General features: G+C 48.3%; 1 protein-coding gene across 15 annotated transcripts in view; it reads left to right on the top strand.

Moving 5' to 3' along the window:
* Positions 1-22,096, top strand: part of LOC119177004 (uncharacterized) — a 282,220-nt gene that overhangs the window by 45,911 nt on the left and 214,213 nt on the right. For 12 of the 15 annotated variants that reach the window (XM_037428340.2, XM_075877938.1, XM_075877941.1 and 9 more), the window contains one exon: positions 10,867-11,131. The exons of the other annotated variants lie outside the window; for them this stretch is intronic. In XM_037428340.2, the coding sequence (XP_037284237.2) occupies positions 11,005-11,131 (127 nt within the window). In that variant the 5' untranslated portion in view covers positions 10,867-11,004. The remainder of the gene's footprint in view (positions 1-10,866; positions 11,132-22,096) is intronic. 15 annotated transcript variants of the gene reach the window in all.

Raw genomic sequence — 22,096 nt, 5'->3', positions numbered from 1 at the left:
TGCAGCTTGCTCAGACGTGAGGTCCAATGACACCATTCGCTCGATGTCCGCGCCTCAAGAATGTGATGGAGTGGAACCACCGACTGAGCTGCAGCAATCGTCCACTCTTAAGGGCTTGACATGGTCGTCTTGGAGAGTGGTAATTTTGGCCAGGGAGGTACCCTGTATTAGAACTTGGGTGGTGAGTGAAAAGTTGACCAGTGGAAGGAAGGTGCGGTTCTCGTGATTGTCAGAATCATATGCGGCACAGCAACCCCATGCGAAAACATCACGGCAGGAATCGGGGTCACCATGTAATCACCGTCAGGTACTGGCAGTGTAGAGGATAAGTTGACATGATGTGGAAATATATGAGCGCACAAGGTAGCAGGAAAAGCACTGGATAGGAAAGACGCTCAATTACAACTGAACTTTTATTAGAAACCTTGTGCGCTCATATATTTCCACATTGTGTTTTACCAACTGGCCCAGCATTCCACTTTATTAAGTTGACATGTGTGACAGAGTTAGGCGGTAGGCGCGTGAAATCAATGCAGCAGAGGCTGATTTGCGGTGGAGTGGTCGGGTCGGAAAAGAGAGGTAAATCGAGATGGAGAGAGCCAGCTGAACAGTCTGAGGGCAGAGTGCGTGGCTAGAAAATCTATACCAAGAAGAGGTCTTCAGGGCAATGTTTGATAACGGCGAAAAGAACGACAGTGCTTCTCTCCCCAATAGAAATTCGCGCAGAGCACATGCCAAGGATTGCGGCAGTTCCTCCATTGGCGACTCGTACAGCTCGGTTGAGGGCGGGCGCGACAACTTTTTTAAGTCGGCAGCGAAGGTTAGCACTCATAATGGACACATGCACGCCAGTATCTATCAATGCACTGACACGAACATTGTCGACAGTAACATCCAAAAGGTTCCGGTTCATTGTTAACGTTAATCGAGGATTTCTTACGAAGGTCGTCAACGCCACTCCACCTCCAGAAGCTGCACGGCCTAGTTTTCCGGTCGGAGATGCTGCGAATAGGTCGGGGAGGCAGCACGGCACTGTGGGGGTGACCGGGACTGACGACGAGCAGGGGAAGGTGACCGGTCGTAGGGAGGTATGCTCAGAGGTGCTCTAGGAGCGGAAAATAGGGTCGGCGTTGATGGAGAAAGTGATGGGGACGACTGGCGAGCAGAAGTGGTGTGATACTGAGGTGCATAATGGGACGGTGGAGCCCAGCGGCTGCGGCAGTGACGAGCGATATGACCAACGCGTCGACAGTTAGAACATATGGGCCTGTCATCAAGAGTACGCCATTCGGGCGGATTGCGTTGTATGCGAGGTGCAGAAGGGGTACGATAAAAAGGCTCAGCAGAGTATACAGTAGGAACAGGATGTAGGCCGACATTTGATAGCTCTCGACGAACGACGGCTTGTATCAAAGAGATCGTGATCGAGGAAGGTGTAGGCGTCGATATGGGCCTGTCATCAAGAGTACGCCATTCGGGCGGATTGCGTTGTATGCGAGGTGCAGAAGGGGTACGATAAAAAGGCTCAGCAGAGTATACAGTAGGAACAGGATGTAGGCCGACATTTGATAGCTCTCGACGAACGACGGCTTGTATCAAAGAGATCGTGATCGAGGAAGGTGTAGGCGTCGGTAATGGCTTGGCTACCGGTTGTGCTGCCTTGACCTCTCGACGAATGATGCGTGTGAGGTTGTCACATCGAGGAGCCTGGTGGAAGGAGTTGTCACACGAAGTAGCCGCTGTGTTCGAAAGGCGCACCATGCTTTGCGCTACACGGCGGGCTTTAGCTTGTTCGAGACGTCTGCATTCTTTAAGGATGGTGTCGATACTCGAGACGTTGTTAAAAACCAGCAGGTTGAAAGCATCGTCGGCAATGCCTTTCAAGACGTGGTTAATCTTTTCGTCTTCCGACATGCGCTGGTCGGCCTTGGAACAAAGGGCCAAGACGTCAAGAATGTAGGAGACATATGATTCGGTAGACAACTGAGCCCGTGTGGCAAGAGCCTTCTTCGCAGCAAGCGGACGACCAGATAAATCGCCAAACAGGTCGCGGATCTTTTCTTTGAAGAGATCTCGGCTCGTTATGTCGGCTTCATGACTTTCAAACCATGTTTGGGGAGTGCCGTCCATGTAGCAAAGCACGTTGGCGAGCATGAGCATGGAATCCCAGCGGTGAGTAGCACTGACGCGCTCGTACGGGTTCAGCCAAGTGTCAAGATCGATCGTATCATCACCGGAGAAAGTGCTGGGATTCTGGAGGTGCGAGAGTGTGACATAGGTGGTGGCTTGCACTGATGAGGGCGGCGTTGTTGTGAAAACATTTAATAACCATTAAATGGTTACAGAGAGGTGATTGGGTTGGGGCCTTATTGGCCTCCTACCCTCACAGAACTAGGTGGAACCCCTATTCCGGGGCTCCATTGGCAAGCAACGCCGCCCGCGCCCGTTGAACCAGAGCCTCTTGGGCCTTCAGGTCTTGACAGCTGAGCAGGGCCGCCTCCCAGTCCTCTCTCGTGGGATTGGGGTTGGGGGGGATAGATGGATTAGACTGGCACGCCCAGACGATGTGAAAGGTGTCAGCCACCTCACCACAGAACTGGCACGTGCCATGAAAGGATGAATTGAAATGTTTTAGCACCGCCGGGCACAGTACAGTATTGGTAAACAGTTTTAAAAGGAGGCGCTCGTCAGCGCGATGCAGTCCCTTACAAGGGTCTGGATAGCGCCGGTGCTCCTCCTTGTAGTAATTGGTAATATCTTTGAATGAAAGGGCCGAATTGTCTGATTGCGAGTAGGCTTCCAAAGACAGGGAGATAGCCCGGGAAGAGAGTGCGCGGGCGGCCTGATCGGCCTGTTCGTTACCCCTGAGTCCTTGGTGACCGGGTGCCCAAACCAGATTTCGCGGAGTTGGATTAACGTATCGGCAGCTAGGTTCCAGTATGCGCTGAGCAAGCGGTGAAGCCCACCCTAGCTGATAGTTCCGACAAGCCCCTCGTGAGTCGGTGATGATATGTTTAGAAGAGGGATAGGTGAGAGCCAGAGCGATGGCAATCTCCTCCGCGTGTGTTGCGCTGTAGGCTTTGAAAGTGAGCCCGTTTACGGTGTTTGCGTTGTGTATGACTGCGGCAGTATACCACTCCCCATGGTGCGGGCCGGCAACGTCCACGTAGCACACGTGTTCCTCTTGACCAAAGTGTCGCTGCAACGCTTCCGCGCGCGCCTGGCGGCGACCACTGTGGTTTTCGTTGGACATGTTGCGTGGAAGAGGTCGGACCCGGAGGGCGCGTCTCCAAGGTTCTGGCACTCTCACCCTTTCCTCAATATAGTAATCGTGTTTGATGTGTATTCGGTCCAAGAGGCGGCGACCGGAATGGGTCTGTGCAAGGCGCGTGTATTGGTTAACTAGGTGGGCTTCTTGAAGTTCCCGGTAGGTATTCACCACGCCTAGGGCCAGAAGTCTCTGGTTGGACGTGGTGATAGGGAGGTCGAGAGCCCGCTTGATAACTTTACGGTGGATGACCTCGAGTTGATCATCCTCGTGTTTGCGTAGGTGCAAGTAGGGAGTCGAGTAGAGTATTCTACTCGTTACGAAAGCATGGGCAAGCCGCATTGCATCCCTGCTTCGTAATCCGCCCCGCTTGTTGGAGACCCGGCGGACCATACGGCCCACCTGGTCTCTCACCGTGCGAAGTTTGGCTATTGTGGTGTCGGCCTTGCGTTGGTGGTGTATGAAGAGGCCAAGGACGCGGATCTCCTTGGCCTCACGGATCGGTCCCGAGGGAAGACTGATATGGAGCTGAGTTGTGTCCTGAGGGGAGGGACGTACGTGCACAAATTCTGACTTAGCCGGGGCACACTGGAGTCCGCAGTAGGTTGCGTAGTCGTCGACTACAGTCGCTGCTGCTTGCAGGCATGACTCCATGTGACCCAGGTTACCTTGCGTGGCCCAGATCGTGATATCATCCGCGTAAAGAGCGTGATGTATCCCTGGTAAAGAAGCCAATTTGGGGAGAAGATGAAGCATGGCTATATTAAATAGGAGGGGAGAGAGGACCGCGCCTTGAGGAGTTCCCCTCGAGCCGATGACGTAAGGCCCATGTTCCTCATCTTGTATGCGTATGTAGGCTTGACGGTCTGTAAGAAACTGTCTAACATAATTGAATGTTTTATAACCACAGTTGGTCTGACTGAGGTGGTCAAGGATTACCTCATGCTTCACGTTGTCGAATGCCCCTTTAAGATCCAAGGCCAGGACTACCTTGTCATTGTGGGGGCATTCAACAGGATCTAATATGTCATGGTGGAGCTGTAGAAGTATATCCTGGGCTGACTTCTGAGGGCGGAATCCAAACATGGTGTCCGCAAAAGTGTGCTGTGTTTCTAGAAACTCGGAGAGTCTGTCGCGCACCATCGTTTCCATCAGCTTGCCGACACAAGACGTGAGGGAGATGGGGCGAAGGTTCTCCACGTCAATAGGTTTACCTGCCTTCGGGATGAAGGTCACGAGAGCTGATTTCCATTCAAGAGGGAGAGGAGTTTCTCCGTCCCAAATGCTATTGATGTACTTGAGGAGCGTGGCGTAGGCTGCGTCGGGAAGATTGGCCAACAGTTTGACCGTAACCTGGTCACGCCCTGGTGCAGTGCCACGCTTCATCTTGCGTAAGGCCGCCTGGAGGTCGTGGAGCTGGAACGGGGTGTCCAACTGCGTGTTCTTTTTGCCTGCGTAGGAGTATGCGGCCGTCCGGGGGTCCTTGGTGGTGCACAGGTATCGGTCCCTGAGCGTGTTTGCCAGCTGTGTTATCGTTCCTGTAAAGTTGTGCATGACCTTATGTAAGTGACGTTGAGTTTCCGTGCGTGTTTGTGTTGGATCGATGAGAGCGCGAAACAGGCGCCACGTGTTGCGACCAGACATCTGGCGTGCAGCCGTGTTGCACCTGTCCACCCAGTTAGTGTCGGCTAGCTGAGCAGCATATTCCGCAGCTTGCTCCGTGAGTTCTAGGATGCGTTTCTTGAGGCGTCTGTTATGTTTCTGTTTTTTCCATCGTTTGGTGAGGCTGCGGCGGGCCTGCCAAAGATGGAGGAGGTGGTTGTCCACGTCCGTTTGAGTTTCCGTGAGCTGTATCAGCTGTTCGTGTTGTTTCAGTGTAGACGTCAGTGATTTAGACCAGGTGTCGTATCCCGACTGGAGAGGGTCTACAATAGGTAGAGTGGTGCGGAAAGTTGTCCAGTCTGGGATACGAGCTTGTGTAAGTGGGCGTTTTAAGGGACGCATGTACACGGTTGTGTTTAATACACAATGATCACTACCGAGAGTGTCCTGTGTGTTCAGCCAGTCGGCATGGCGTATGTTGCGTGTAATTGTGAGGTCTGGGCAAGTATCTCGTTGAACAGAGTTGCCTACACGTGTTGGGCTGGCGGGATCAGTGTGGAGGGTGAGTCCAAGTGTAGAAAGAAGTTCCGCAAGCTTCCTTCCACGCGTGTCCTCTCGTGGGTAACCCCATAACCTGCTTGGGGCATTGAAGTCGCCGACGATCAGGAGGGGGTCCCGTCCTGCCACCTGCATAGCTTGTGTGAAAGTTGCGCTGAACGTGACGTTCTTAAGCTTTGGGGGACAGTAAATGTTTAAAATATGAACAGGTGGGTCAGATCGCCTTATAGGCAGCACCGACACCATCGTGTATGGGAAAGGCGGTGTTGTGGGGAGTGTGACTTCCTGGGCAGTATATTGCTTGTGAACAAGTATACATGTCTCCGGGTTGTGTTGAAATGTAGTGTAATTTGTGAGTTTGACGTCCGTGCCGGGTTCCTGAAGGGCAACCACGGCAACGAGGAACTCAAAGGTCTCAAGATAGAGGCGGAAATGAGCCCGCTTCTTGTGGTTCTTGAGACCTCTGCAGTTCCACTGTGTTAGTAACAACGGCTGAGTTGCTCTGGCTCGCGACCTAGGGTTGGAGGCCATGTTCGGAGATAGAGGGTGGGGTTGTGTTGTTAAGATTGCTCAGTTCACTAGCACCCTGTGCCGACGTACTGGAGTCTTCAGAAAAGTCCGACTCATCTGGAGTCACTCTGTTAAATTTTGAGGGGCGATTAACGTCCCTAATTGGCCCTACGCGCTTGAGGACGCGTAGATTGTCTTGTATCCACTTTTGGATAATGTGAGTTACTGTTTGTGTCACCTGTGCGATGACAGTCTCCATATGACGCGCGATGGTGTCGTGGATAATTTTGGGGAGGTCGGCCAATTGTGTTTCTATTGCATTCACCTGGGTCTCCAGGGCCGCGACGCGACTCTCTACAGTAGTAGGAATCTCCCTGTCTGTTATATTTTCCTCTTCGTCGCTCAACGAGGGCTTAGTAGTGAGATTGGTTCTGAGCGAGTCAAGTTCGCTGGCTAGTTTTTCATTCTGAGATTGCAAAAGGGCGAGCTCATGCCTGAGTTTTTGTGTTTCGGTAGTGCTTGTGGCAGAAGAAGGTGGAGAGGAGAGAGAGGAGGGAGAGGAGGCGACCTCCACCCAACTGCCCACCTTGGGTTGGTTGCGTGCAGCGTTGCCAGATGGAGCGCCGAAAGCTGGAGATTCCGCCGCGCCAGGTGGTAGCGTTGCCGTTGCTGCTTTGCCAGGAATTGGCGCTTTGCCAGTTGACCGGCGCTTTGGTTTTGTTGGGGTCCCCGATGTCCTGGACCCTGGTTGCTGAAGCCTGATGAATTTTTCAGTGCATTCGCGGGAGCTGGTGAGGTGCGGACCCCCGCAAACTATGCACGTTGGGTTGCATTCGTGGGGGGCCATCCCCTCAGGACCAGCGCCCACGTTTTGGCCACAAAGGCTGCATCTTTCGGTGACCGGGTTGGGACAGATATCCGCCCGGTGCCCCAGTGCACCACAGCGGTAGCACGCTGGCACTGTCTTCTTGTACTCCCTGACGGGAGTCAGTTCTGCGTTATAGTGGACGAAACGCGGAACGTTCCTTCCCGCGAAAGTCAACACAGCTACGTTGGAGTTCGCCAGCTTGCGCGCATAGACTAGTTCACCGCCACGCCACTGCACACTATGTTTCAGAGACGCACTGGTTTCGAGGTTGTGCACAGAAATCACGCCGCGACACACATCCCCGGTGAGCTTGAGGTGACCGCGAAGCGGCAGCGGTCCTTTGCTGGTGTTGATTTGAAAGTCCGACAGCAGTTTCTGAACCACCTCGTTATTCTGCGTGCCACAGATGATGATGTTTTGCTCCCAATTGGGAGAAATGGTGATTTCATTCATGTGCTGCCTTCCGATGAGTTGGGAAATGGCAGCGCCGAGCTCACCTTGTTGAAACGCTGCCTTGAGGGCTACTGTGATGCGTGGCTTGAGCACGATCACGTAGTCGCCAGGATTCATCCTGACCGTTGGTTTCGGCGTCCACTTGGAGACTGGTGAAGTCTTTTGTGGAGCTTTAGAAGATGGAGCGCGAGCGTCTCCAGTGGCTGAATTGTTGAGAGGAGTTTTCAGTGCAGACGCTCCTTCCGCGTTTCTTCGGCGGCGACGCCGACCCTCGACGAGTTGAAAAATGTCAGCTTGCTCCGCCGAAATGGTGGATGGGCCGTCGTCTGATGGATTTGTCGGGATATACGACCACGACAGAGTCGTAGGGTCGTAGCCACGTTGTTCAGGCAGCGCCATGTTGAAGAGTTGACCGAGCGGCGTCTCCGCATCCAGCAGCGGCGGAGCCGCCGCCGTGAGGCTTAGCTCGTTCGCTACGTTGTGATGCAAAGTTGCTCGAAGTGGCCGAAAATTTGGCGTACCTGGATAAGATCGGTGTCTCCAGAATCTTGCTGACTTGGCAGATGCAGTCACACAAGTTTTAGAGCAGCCTCATTGAAGAGAGCACGGTTCCAGCCGAAAATCGACGGAGCCGATGAGCGTCGCGTCCGATCACTTCGCGAAGCGCCCGCGTCTCCCCAGGGCGGCGTAGAGGAAGTACCAGCAGTCGAAGGGTCGCCGATGATGCGACCACTGCGCGTCTCCATCGAGGTACGGGGGTCGTCTACCTCCACCAATAATGTTACGAGTAACTTTTTTAATAATCTCTTTACAACGCACAGAACTCGACAAGCAAGATGGCGGCAGTCCAGCATCAAACAAAAGCTCACTTCGTCTTCCTCTTTCATGCAGCCGCGTTTAGCGGCTGTTATGTATCAATATTTACCTTCAAAATTGTTTAATATGATTACCTCAGCCATGAGGGAGTTGAAGTTAGGCAGTCATGATATTTTTAAAATACTTAAATGAGTTGTGAGATACAAGTCATAAGCAGTGGCTCTCAATAGGGAAGACTATGTAATTATATTTTGCCATTGGGTAGGTCTCTAACCATATACTGTCAACCCACTACGAAGCATTCTTGAAGGTAATGCATAAGTTGTAGCTTTCTGATTGTAAAGTTGCAAGTCCTATGTAGCATTCTATACGATTAAAAAAAAGAAAACACCAGTCAGTTTATTTGGTCGAAATAACCTGTCCTACACATGAGATCATGAAAATGTAAACACATATATTTTAAAAACTAATACCCCTGTCACATGGCCACCACTGAACTCTGTTTAACTCCGTCAACGTAGATCTCTCCTAGGGAGTTCGACGAAGATTGAGTTGTAGGAGTGTCACACGGCAATGGCAAGGTTGCCATAGTTGCCATGAGGGGGCTCAGCCAGCGCTGTTGGGTTTTCGCAGAAGTATCCTAATTTCATGTCTAGATGCTTTTTTGTGAATCTTCGTTATGCCGTTTTTACAAAAACTCAATATTGAGTAGGTCCGAAGCGAACATAAAATTAAAATTATTTCAAATGAAAACGCATTTGCTAAATGGAGCGATGATGGCAGCGACGATGGCCACCTTGTGCACAATGGTACGTTTGTTTACATTGCACCGTTCTCGACGAATAGTTGTTTTTGTAGCCCGTGTATTAAAGTTACTGTGTTTTCTGCTATCGTGGGGGCACTTCAAAGTTGCCCTTGAATTAGGTCGGGTCCCATTACCCATTCCTGCAGCCATCGAAGCAGGTGATGATAATGCAGCGCTGCCAGACAAACATGGCGACGACAACAACCACACGCACGGACGAAATATTTTTGAATGGTGGTGCCCGGCCCGACTGGCGAGGCACGGTGTGGAGGGCATCGGTGTGGAGAATAGCTGCACTCCGGCAAGCGTATACAGATATGTAAACAAACACGTTATGAATGAGTACTGAAACAAAAATAAAGTTTAATGCCAAAAGGTATTATTGTACTCACTGTGGCAGTTTGGCGCTCGAAATTTTTTCTTACCTTCAGATACTGGGGACGAGAGTACCTCGTTCCGCTGCAAAGGGAGATCGTGGAACACCCTTTGCGAAATGCTCTGTTTACCTTCGTTTGCGTAAGGGTGGCCGTGTGACACAGACCCCATCTCCTTTGTTGTAAGGGCGAGGGAGTTAAACGGTGTTCACGGGTGCCCGTGTGACAGGGGTATAAATATATTTAAGAGGTGTGCACACACACAATGAACAGTGAGGTTTCATTGATCTGAGATTGTGTATGTATGACACCTGTGTGAGGTCATAAAGACCCGTAGAAAAGGCTTATCTGCAATTTTATGCCTATGTAGGAGGCAAATCTAGTAGCTACTACCTGCAGTCGTATGTTTAGATACTGAGGGATGTTAGGTTTTTAGCTTTGTATTGAATCATAGCTGTGCTTTTGCCTTTGTAAATGTTAACGTTGGCCGAAGTGCTTGTTTTTTTTATTGTAAATTTGAACCTATTTGTCCAGAGTGTTTATCTACAGTCTCTGTCTCATGCAGTGAATGCAAATGAAGCTTGTGGGCATCTAATTAAGCTTGTTTGATCACATACAGAGCTGCCATGGTAGTACAGTGGTTACGGTGCTTGACTGCTGACCTGAATGTTGTGGGTTATGATCCCAGGAGGCAGCAGTTGCGTTTCAATGGCGGCAGTATGCTAGAGGCCCGTGTGCTTACATTTAGGTGCAACCCTAGGTGGTCAAAATTTGAGCTCCAACTACACTACAGCATGCCTCATAATCATGTAAAGGAGGGAATTTTCAAGAGCTCATTTTAAAAAAAAGTAATTTATTTGTACTTTAACCCTCATGCAGGGCTATAACAGAGAGGACAATACAATTGTATATACAAAAAAATGAACTAGGCATGTTAATAAGGAATGCTTAGCAAATCGCAAAAAAATCTGATATTTCCTTGAATACTATTGACAACCATACCTTGATGAATACCAATACTGAAGCCAAAGATAGGATAGGGTACTTTTATTTGAACTCTTTTCAACTGTAGTGTAGCATTGTAGTGTCTTTACTACAGTGTAGCTTAAAAGACTATAATAACTTTTATGCTTTTCTTGGATTCATTGTCTCCTGGTTTTTATTAAGGTTTTGTTATAATCATATTGTGGTTTTGGCATGTAAAACATTAGAAATTTATTATTATTATTATTATTATTATTATTATTATTATATTATTATTATTATGTTAATTTTTGATCACTTGAAACTGGCATAGGTAGCGTAGTGTGTCTGACACTTTTTGCTACACTCAGGTACAGGTAAAGAAGAAAGCGTCTTTTCGCTGTCAATGAACTCCCATCCAGCCAATAGTGTCATGGCCACTTTGTGACATGCTTTGACACACTGCTTCGTGATTCCTTATGTGAGCATGGCATGAAGGCTGTCTGCCATGAGGTCACGATGACATGGCGGTGCCATTCGTTAAAGGGGGGGGGGTCTGTTGAGGGCCTTTTCTTCTTGGCTTGTATTCAAGTATAGCAATGGAGTGTGTCACGCAAAAGAAAGCTCACGTGTATGATTATTCTTGCAGCCCCAGTAAAGGCGTGAAGCACCTGGAGGCACAGATCAAACACTCGGGCTATTTGCTTGGATGCCAAATAACAGCAAGGTTGAAGAGGATAGTGAGGCCACCGTAGGGTTTCAGTGCCCTTGAGCAAGTGGAAGTAGTATGGCATCCGCTGAGGAGCACCAGGAACTTGCAGTTGGCAGCAGTGGTGCAAGTGATTGTGAGTGCTCTGCTACTGGCAGCTTAGCTGGACCACTGTCACCTGAAGCACCAGGGAGTGCGCTTGAAGGTAGGATGTGCATGATGTCTGTCATGACATGTCTCAAGATCATAGCAAAGCTTTAAATGTAATCCACCCTGGTAGCTCAGTGGCTGAGGTATTGGACTGCTAAGTTCGAGGATGTTAGTTAAGTTCCTGGCCATGGCTGCCACATTTGGTAGAACAAAAAAATCCCGTATGCTTATTAGGTTTAGGTGCACATTGTAGAACTATAGATATTCAAAATTAATCTTCAACATTGCACTGCCGCATGCCTTATAATCATATGGAATTTTTCATGTAGAATTCTGTGAATTAGTATTATTGTTCAGCTTCAAATGTGATGTAAGAAGGGAAGGTGCTTACTTGGGGTCCAAGCCAAGGAGCATTATATGCTCTGCAATTGCTCTCATGGCGTCGGGAGAGGAATTCATCTACCTCCCTCCTCAAGAGTAGTAGGACGAAAATCGATGGCTAGCTGAGCGAGGCCAGATTGCTTTACTGCATAGTTCCCAGGACACTCATAATATGAGGCTTGTTAGAAAAGTATCCAATCTTTGGTGGAAGAAAAAAAACTGGCATAATTGGAGCATTGGAAACTGAATCCCCCTTAAAGTAGTCCCCTTGGGACTCCACACACTTCTCCTAGCGGTTCCGCCATTGTTGGAAGCATTCTGAGAAGGCCTTTCAGAATAGAGTTGAGCTCAGCTGTCGTTGCAGCCATTCTGTTTTTCGTTATCTAAAATCGCTTTCCTTTCAATGTCCTCTTGAGTTTGGAAAACAGCCAGAAGTCGCAGGGGGCCCCATCAGGGTGGTGTAAGGAGCCTGTTGAAGTATAGAAGTCCGACTTTTCGCCAAAAAAGTCTGAACCAAGTGTGAGGAATGTACAGGAGCATTGTCGTGATGGATGCGCCAGGTTTCTCTTGACCACAAATGAGGTCTCTTGCGCCGCACAGCATCACGAAGGCAATGGACCACAGCCCTGTAGTACTCTTTGGCGATCGTTTGACCCTGCGTTGCGCACTCGTGGTGTACCACATTGCGGGAGTCAAAGAAAGCACTCAGCATCCCTTTGACGTTGCTGCGCACTTGGCAGGCCTTCTTTGATCTTAATGACATGGAATGCTTCCACTGTGACGACTACTTGGCAGGCCTTCTTTGATCTTAATGACATGGAATGCTTCCACTGTGACGACTGAGATTTGGTTTCCGGTTTGAACCCGTACACCCAAGACACCAGTGATAATTGGGTTTACGAAGTTAGGGTCACTGCTTGTGAAATCCAGCATTGAGCAGTTTCGGCACAAATTTTCTCGCAACTTTCTTCATGGCCAAATCTTCAGTCATAATGAAATGTGCAGAGAAAATGCTGATGCCCACCTTTTCTGCACATTTCCAGATAGTCAGATGACGGTCCCGCATCATCACAGCATTCCCTTTGGCAATGACATGGTCATTTCAGCATGTTAATGGTGGATCGGAGTGTGACTGGCTCTCCACCGACGTGCGGCCGTCTTTAAACCGGTTGTACCACTCCTTAATCTGTGTGAGGCTCATAGCGTCGTAACCAAAAACCGCCTCGATTTTTTGAATGGTTTCCAGTTGGTTGTCGCCCAGTTTCTGGCAAAATTTGATGCCTTAGCGCTGCTCCAGTCGCTCCGTCATTTTCCTTGCAATGAAAAATCAACGAGACCACAGCGCACTAGCTCACCGAAACACTGCGTCCCAGCTACTGACGCTATTGGCAAGCGGGGAAAAATTCATGCATGTGCACGAAGGTTCAAGGTTTGCAGATGCAAGTGCGCTTTTTTCAAATTCATCAGGTGCTTGCAAAAAAAAACAAACAAAAAAGTAACGAATACTTTTTTAACAGACTTCTTATGTGAGGACTGACTAGGAAGCTACGATAGTGTGCGCAGATTGGAGGCAATGCGGAGAGATTTAGTGCTGGATGAAAGTGATGGTAGTGAGTGCAGTAGGTTCTCAGTAAATGGAAACCTTTAAAGTAGAACAACTGCTGAAGGGAACTGTTTCTGTTATGATTAGTTGCATAGTTGTATTCTGTGTCCCTGGTAATTGGAACTTTCTCAGTAAACAGAACTCTTGTTAAATAAAACATATTTTGCTGATCCCTTCAAGTTCCGTTTAATAAAATTAGTGTATGTCCATGCCTTCCTACGGAGGGTTATATCGTGGCAGGACATTAAATTGTGTGGATGTGGGTATGCAGTATGGTTTTCCAATAGCTTGCTGAAACGTTTTGTTCAATTGAGCATGGCGGGATTGGGGAGTTCTGCGATACTTGGGTGATCTATAGCCAATTCAGGGGAGGGCGTGGAAGGTTAACATGGGAAATGACATGAGCCATCTCATTCCCTTTTATACCAGAGTGACTAAATACTACCTATTGCCATACACCCTCCTTTCTATGTTTTTATGTTGCTGGCGCATTGCATGTGTAGATACTGCAATAGTGGGAAATCTACGCCAATTGTGCCAACTGGAAACCACTGCACCATACTGCTCCAGTACGGTATTTTTTATCTGATTTGTGCCATTCCTGTGCCACAAGCTGGTTTTGGGACTGAAATTAATGCGGATGGCACGCATTGGAAGCGGATATTACGTGATGGTTGCCATCTTGTACATTGGCGCTGCTGCAAGAGTACAGAATTGGCCGATCAATTATTTTGACTTTCAGGCGATTGCGGCGGTGCCTTCTGACAGCATCCATGCATATGAACAATTTTGTATTGTTTTCTGTCATGTGACATGCTTTGGCTTGCTACATGCAATATGGTCTGTGAATCTGTGGGTTTGTGGGCGAGGTATTCGGTGTAGTATAACCTGGTCTAGAGGGGCCCTAGTAGGACAATCCTGTGGCCCATTAGTGGTGAGTGGTTGCATAGCCCAGTGGAGCTATTCTCACTTTGTCTACTTAGTGGGCATGTTCGCTTCAGCTTTCAGTGATTGGCTGGAGCTGAACGAGCAGCACGCCACCTGTTTTTTGGTTTTTCTTCCACAACATCATTTTGATGTCACACAGCTTTGACTGCTCTTGACACAAATGAGAAAGATGGAATGATTTCACGCAATGAAGGCTGTCCCCAGAGATCCACTTTTTGGCACACGTATCTGAGGCCGTGCATGAACTCTATTCCCTTTAGCCCTTGAATTATGGTTAAAGGCCAACTCCTACGATTTTTTTACCATATCAAGGTAATGGTGTTTCTATGTTCTTGAGACACTCTTGTCACGAGCCCAATAGCTGAACTGCTCGGAAAATTCAGAAATAATTCTTGATAAGCAAAAATGTGCAATACCGAAACCAAAACCCAACCGGGTGCCCTGTCTGCATATGACATACTATTTGGTAAGAACCGAAGGCTGTATATTGGTCCCACCTGCGTGTAGTATGAAAACTGTGAAAGCCACACCAGCGAAGCGCTGGCCAAACACCACAGAGGAAGGAAGAAAGCTTTCCCCTGCTATACCCATGCCAAACACCGCCACCGTTGCCTTGTGGCCTGTATAATAAACTCTGTAGCGGCCAATGTAGCGATGCCATCGGCTTCGTCACTTCCGTTGACATGTCAAACACGACGTCACACACAGTGTTGCCAATAATTTTGGAAAGCGAGGTAAGCTTTTCGAGGCAACCTTTAAAATTCATCTGCAAACAATGAGCGCATCTATTAAGCCTGTAATTTGGCATAAATGACAGGAATGTGCAAAGGAATGTACCCAGTGAATTTCATTCAGATTCATTGACCTCGAAAAATCTCCGAAGTTGCCTTCAATGTGGCCACCTGCCTGATGCACCTGGAAGGTCGATACACATTTTCTGCATCTTTCTCTAAACATCTCAACACGTTCATACGCAAGTTCAAACTTGTCAAGTTCGTTTAAAAGTCCTGTTACTGTACATTTCACCACTTTCTCCTCTTACTGTACATTTCACCACTTTTTTTCTCTTTACGATAGGAATCTGTGGGTGGGTTCGGAGCGTCAATGTGGCCAAAAGCGCCATGGTGTCATGACTCTTTCCTTTTTTTATTTTTTTTTTCGGTAAATGAACATGCTCCGGCGAACTGGACGTAATCACGAAGTGGAACCCACGAGAATCGTGACCCAGGTCGTCAAGAAATTCCCATCCTTGCTTAAGAGTGCTTTAACCTTTTCTTGTGTGCTGCCCTGTACAGTTGTGCAAGATCTAGGTCAGCCAGTAGTGATGTTACCTGTACTTCTTTGCATACTGCGATGCTTCATAGTAGCATCTACAGGCTAGAAGGCACTGTCAAGCTGGTTCACGCATCACATGAGTGGTTTATCCCATCATAGCATTCCACTTTGAGAAGCAAGTGAAGAATATTTCTTGTTTTTGCTGATGTAGGCAACAGTCAAGTTATACTTTCGAGTGGATTGGCTGTTACTGTTGCTTTTACCATCTACAGCCACGGCCACATGTGTGTAGAGCACGTGAGTAGCTGGTTTTTGCTCTACAGGATGACGCCTTGATACAGTTTCGAGCTTAAATGTGGTCAGCCTGATAACTAGGCTGCCTGTGCTCCTGACACACAGCATCAAAGCATGAAACTGCCTCAAGGTGTCACCCTGCAATGCAAAAACCGGCTGCTTCCATGCTCTACACAGACGTGGCTGTGGCTGTACAAGCTTCGACACCACATAGTTTTGCTTTCTAAAACAGTCAAGCCAGCTGCTACTGCAGCTCAAAATGCTGTGGTTGCAAGGTTTCTTGCTCTCATGCTGTGCAGCCCATGTGGTCCCATGTGGTTCTTTTCTGTCTGTGTTTGTGCTATTTGCCACAATGAATGCTCACATCTGCCTTTGTTTGTGCTATTAGCCACAATGAATCCTCACATACTAGCCGAATTTTCTATTCTCTTTTGTCAACTCATTTTATAAGTTTTATTGCTCTCATGCTCAATTTGCCCACACACTACGGCAAATGAAAAAATCTATGTGCATGCATTGCATAGAACAAACTTAAATGAAAATGATGCCGCTAGTGGTCAATCACATGCATGCATAACACAAGTAAAACTAACTGCACAAAGAGTGCCATTTTGCAGGGCCTGTCTCCATGCATGTCTCTCCCGTTATGTCATTGTAACAGAGGTTGTTATACCATTAGGTTCCAATGTCACATTCCAGTAAAGCATTCACTGTGTGGTAAGTGCCGCAGCCTCGCAAGAAGCTTGCGAAACGATCTGCTGTTCATGTCTTTGTTCTGCTCTTGGTCAAAATTTCGATATAGTTGCACTCTAGCTTGAAAGTACTTTGAGAGAAAGGGCAGTCAATACATAGCACTTATGAAAAAGGGCTTGGTGCAGTGTAAAATCGCAATGCATGGGCAAATCATCTGCCACTCATGGCCTAATGCCAGTCTTAAAGGGCCAGTAAACAGGCTCCGACTTTTTTTTTACACCCCCCATACAAGCTCGGCAATTCGTAAATTAGACAGCAGCGATCACGTTTTCTGAATATTACAGCACTGCGCATCGCACAGAGCCTCTACTTCGATAAACAATTTCCGCGCATCTTTCCTACGCCTCACCGACCTCCTTGCACGCGCAGTGACGCCAACTTTGCGATCGGTGACGTGACGTAGCACGCAGCTCGCCGAAGCAGCTTGCCGATTGGCCTAATCAGGTGTGAAAAAACAGTCATGAAGTCAACGTCAGTGTACCGAAGCATAGTGGCGCTTCCTGTTCCGAAGCATAGTCAGTTCCTGTTCCCACCCACAGCTACGAAAATTTCCCTTGTTTCTTGGCTCTGCAATGAAAGAACCAGCCTCGCTGTTGTCGCGTGTACGTGTACACTCCTTGCTCATCTACAGCGCCTGTGTGCACATACGAACGTACTTCGCCCTTGACATGAGCAAAAAGGTAAAAAGCGTTGCTCTGTCGTCAGCTGCAAATCGAGCGACTGGGCAGCGGAGAAGCATCGGCACCGGGTGCCTCACGATGGGGCCCTGCGCACTGCATGGCTGAAGCGAATCGTCCATCCAGTAACAAACGTCGGAGACCTGATCGTTTGTGGTCGACACTTCGCACCTGACACTTACATGGTTGACCCGCGGATGGCGCGGCAAATGGTAAACAAACAACCACGCTTTGCAGCAAGCGGAAGTGCGTTGCGACTGATCGAGTTGGCTGATGACGTCAATCGCTGACGTGATGTCACACTGCTGAAGTGGGCGGAGTCAGTAATGATGGGCTACGCCTTCCCCTTCATGGAAGGGAGAAGGCGAGCGAGGCCGCGCAAAAATTTGAAACCAGCTCAGACCACTGTTCTAACCCTTGTAACTTCCTTAATATAGGCACGTATTCGCACAATTCTTGTGGCAGCATGTTTGCTAAGAAAAACTGCACATATCTATCTCTCTTTTTAAAAATTTTGGACCTCAGGGCTGTTTACTGGCTATTTAACAATATTCTACCGAGACAGTTTGAAAACTCTGCAAGTGGCATTAAAGTCTGTTGAAAATTTAGAAAAGGTTTTTCGTACCTGTGTCTTGGCGACGAAAAAACGCCCCAAAAATCTATCTTTCAGTTTGGTGATTTTCGTTATCTTCATATCATCCCGCACCTGCCAGCAAAAAATGAACTCGAAATGACGCTTCGTTGAGCCAAAAAACATTGTGTTTATTCGTTCCAGCACTTGGTTTTGCTTATGAAATCGCCGAAAACAGCCCCCTTATGCGTTGCTCGAATCGTGCTAACCACTTATCGGATGGCGGCCATCTTAGTCTCGCTTGAAATAGCCTGTGTTGAGCTCGCTTTCCCGCCAGGAACGAACCTTCAATGCTGCAGCCAGTCTGCGCTACCAGGCAAAAACAAGCGACAAAACCGTGCGGTATCATTGGTCCATAGCAGTCACGTGAGTGAACAGCGGCTTGTGATTGGAGTGTGGGGACTGACAACACTGGTGATCACGCGCGTTGTCACCACCATTTCGGAAGTTTTGTAGTTTTGCGATCGAAATCGAGATGCCGAACCGTGCTCGGAAGTTCCGCACGGTTTACAAATTTGGCAAGCGATGGAAAAAAATGTGCTGTGCAGCCCAAGGAGTCATCGCAGCCCGCGCAGGATACGTCGGCAGAGCCAAGCTGGACAGGAGACCGGCAGTCGCCGGTCTCCTGTCCAGCCCGACACAAAGGCAGCCTTCGATCGCTACAGCTTCTAATAGTGGCGACACACGCTCAGAGTGCCATAAATTATCGCAACTGCCGACGAAGATATCTGCAGATTTCGGCGGAAGAGAGCAACGGATTCTGTGGCGAAGCGGCGTTGCTACACAAGCGAACGCGACGGTGACTACGGTGTCGTCGGAATCAGCTGATTGTGGTGATACTTCAACAAGGCACCAGGAAACAACGCCGCTGCTTGTGATTAAGACATCAGAGAATGCTGCTGCAACAGATCTCGCAGCCTGAGAAAGCGTGGCTGCGACTGCGACCGCTGCCTGCAGTACTTCAAGTATGCGCGATCGAGCTGCAAGGATACACGCGACATTTTTTACATAGGCTGGCTGAGAACTCATCGAGCGTCGTGCCCAGCAAAAGCAGCGGAACTTTCCTCGGTCTCTGCAACCGATCGCAAAATTAGTGTTCTCACGAGTCAGCGCGGCACCGAAAGTTCGTCGGCCCCGATGTATACCATGGATGACCTCGACATGGTGAACAGTTTACTAAACAAACATTCTGCTTGCCGAGTGTGCCGTGGTCAGCTGACCATCGAACGCGACGTGGGTGAGTTAAGCTGAAGCTTCACTGCGGCAACTGCGGAGAAGTTTGTTGCAGCAGTTGCTGCAGCAGTAACTGAATGGGTTGGTGGCAGCAGTAACTGTAACCCATTCGAAATCAACGTTCGCACGGCGCGTGCAGTTCAGAGCACTGGGAATGGTCAGACAGCTCTGAATGCCATGTTTGCCGCTATTGGTGTTTCACATCGGGGCCTTCTCACAAAAACGTACCAAGAGTACTTGAAAATGAAGCTTGAGCTAGCAGCAACGAGAGCTTGTGCTGAACATTTGACTTAGTGTGCCACATTGGTAAAGTGCCTCTACAAGGACCTCAATTTCGGCAACCCCGGAAATATTGCCGTCTCTTTTGATGGAAGCTGGCACACAAGAGGACACGCCTCTCACATTGGACTAGCCACTGTGATAGAAGTTTTTGCAGGTTATGTGCTAGACTTCGTTGTGCTTTCTAATTTTCGCCTCGGCTGTGAATGTAGTCCAAAACCCGAGAGCCCAGAATTTTCTGAATAGAAAGCCATTCATGCCAGAAAAATACCGCATGCAAAGCTGGCCAAATGGAAGTAGACGTAGTAATGATTTTATTTCAGCGCTCCCTTTCGCTTCATGGCCTCAAGTACACCACCATGCTTTGTGATGGTGACAGCCGGTCGTACAGTGCTGTCAAAGAAGCCAAGGTGTACACATAGTTTCATACAATAATACCTAGAGAGGAATCTGGCGCTGCGATCGTGTACCCTTATGGGAATTATGGAAAGTAAAGGCTTCAGATTGGATCGTGCCAGTGAAGTGTCCACGGATGTTTTTTTGCAGTTTCAGTTTTCTTATTCGCGTATAGTGGGTAGTGGGGTGGGTTCGAAGCACTGAAGCTGTACCTTTGTTGTTCAAAGAAGCTGAAAACTGCTACGCTTCTCAATTTACTGCAACGCTGGAGCTGTACAAGTCATGTTTGACATTTTAAGCAAAGCGTCGTCCACTCACCACTGCACATAGATGTAGCGTCCCATGCCAGTGCAAGATATTACATTGAGTTCGTTTTACTAGTGCGTCATGCTAAAACTGGTTGAAATGAACTGTAGAACGACGGCGATGCGAAGTAGACGCGCCGCCACACAAAACGAGAGGTGTGTTGGGGGTAGACCACTTGAACAGACGCACCTGGCATCGCAGCAGACAAAACGTCAAGTGTTTCTCGCTTAATAGTGCTGTTATTTCCATAAATAGATATTGCATACTTTCGAGGGCAAACCAAGAGTGTTTGTTTTGAAATGTTGTAAGGAATAATTCATTACATCTTGATGCCAAATCTGGAACGCAGTGGCAGAGCACTGCATACCCTGGTGGTTAAATTTGTCCAGGTTTCACTTCTACCGCTTAGTCACAAGAATCGTTTCGAATAAAGTTTGCGTACAAAAAAAAAAAAGTGAAGCAAGTTTTCAAGAACGTGATCCATCCAAAGCAGATCCGAAGCCTGTACTTCCCATCATTCCCATGCTGGTACAAGTGCCGTTGAAAGAGTCCGCGTAGACACTAGTACCAGATTCCACTCTAGGTATTATTGTATGAAACTCTATGGGTGTACGGCTTCATAAATGTTGAAAAAGAAGACTGCTCGAACTATGTGCAGAAGCGCATGGGGACTGCGCTTCGGCACATAGTTCTCACGGGTGAACTCATCACAAAATCGACGAGTTATTACGGCTGGGCTTTGAAATCCCATTCCGGGAATGTGGATGAGATGCACAAGGCTGTGTGGGCTATGTATCATCATGTGACATCCACTGACGAGAAATCAAACCACACCTTCTGTTCACACGGCCCCGAGTCTTGGCGCAAGCATAATGCAGCCATGGCAAAGAATGAGCCCATCCCAAAAAGCAAGTACAATTTGTCAGAGGCTGTGAGCAATGCACTGTGTCCTGTTTATGAACGTTTGTCCGACAAGAAGCTCTTGTAGAGATGCACCAGAGGGAAGACTCGGAATGCGAATGAGGCCTTGCATTCGGTCATTTGGCGCCTCTCACTGAAGGACAGAACGCGTCATTGTTTGCTGTTGAGATTGCCATGGCAGATGCTGTGATGCGTTTCAACTTAGGGAAAAGGAATCTAGTTCGCTTATTTTGCATGAACTGCTGCTAGATCAAACATGCACACGTAACCAACGGTCGATTGAGAAAGACTTATCGTCTACTACAGTGGAACGTCAGAGGACTGCTGAGAAACCTCGACGATATCCAGGAACTTTTACACATACACCTAAGGTGCTGTGCGTACAAGAGACACACCTGAAACCTAAACACACCAACTTTTTATGTCATTATGTTATTTTTGGGAAGGACCGGAAGGATGTCATTGTGCCATCTGGGGGTGTTGCCTTTATAGTGAATCAAGGGATTGCATGCACACACCTACCACTACAAACATCCCTTGACGCGGTGACTGTTCGAGCAGTTCTTTTGAATAAGCTCGTCACCATCTGCTCTCTTTACATACCTACTCAACACCGTCTTGAAAAGCATGATATCCAGTCCCTCATAGACGAACTTCCTGAACCCTACCTAGCCCTAGGGGACTTTAATGCACATGGTAGCATCTGGGGTGACTCTCGCTGCGATGCGCGAGGTCGCCTGATTAACAGTTTCTTTTTTCTTCCAGTGCGTGCCTGCTGAATTGAAGAGCCAACATACTACAACATCGCTAACAATACATACTCAACAATAGACCTCAGCATAACATCCCCATCACTCCTGCTTCTACTTAAATGGGAAGTCATTAATAATCCATTTGGTAGTGACCATTTTCCTATCGTTATCAGCACACCAATAACAGATGTCCTGCACAGGTTCCCAAATGGCTCACTGACAAAGCCGATTGGGAAAAGTTTCAAGAAATGACTCTATTAACTTGGACTGACATGGCGGCGTTCAGCATAGAGGATGCTGTGTGCTACTTTACAGCTTTCTTGGTTGATGCAGCAACGAAATGTATTCCCCAAACATGTGGACCGTCTAGCAAACGACGAGTCCCATGGTGGAATAATGAGTGCCGTGACGTGCGAAAAAAACAAAATAAGGCATGGAAGTTGCTTAGAGACTCGCCCACAGCCGAGAATCTTGTAAACATTAAGAACATCAAGTCGCAAGGAAGGAGGGCGCGCCGACAGGCAAGAAGGGAAAGTTAGCACAAATTTTTATCAGGCATTAACTCATACAC

The sequence above is a fragment of the Rhipicephalus microplus genome, chromosome X (assembly GCF_043290135.1).
Source record: "Rhipicephalus microplus isolate Deutch F79 chromosome X, USDA_Rmic, whole genome shotgun sequence".
NCBI classification, from domain to species: domain Eukaryota; kingdom Metazoa; phylum Arthropoda; class Arachnida; order Ixodida; family Ixodidae; genus Rhipicephalus; species Rhipicephalus microplus.
Note: the sequence above shows the minus strand (reverse complement) of the source record. Positions and strands in the feature narration are given on the sequence as shown.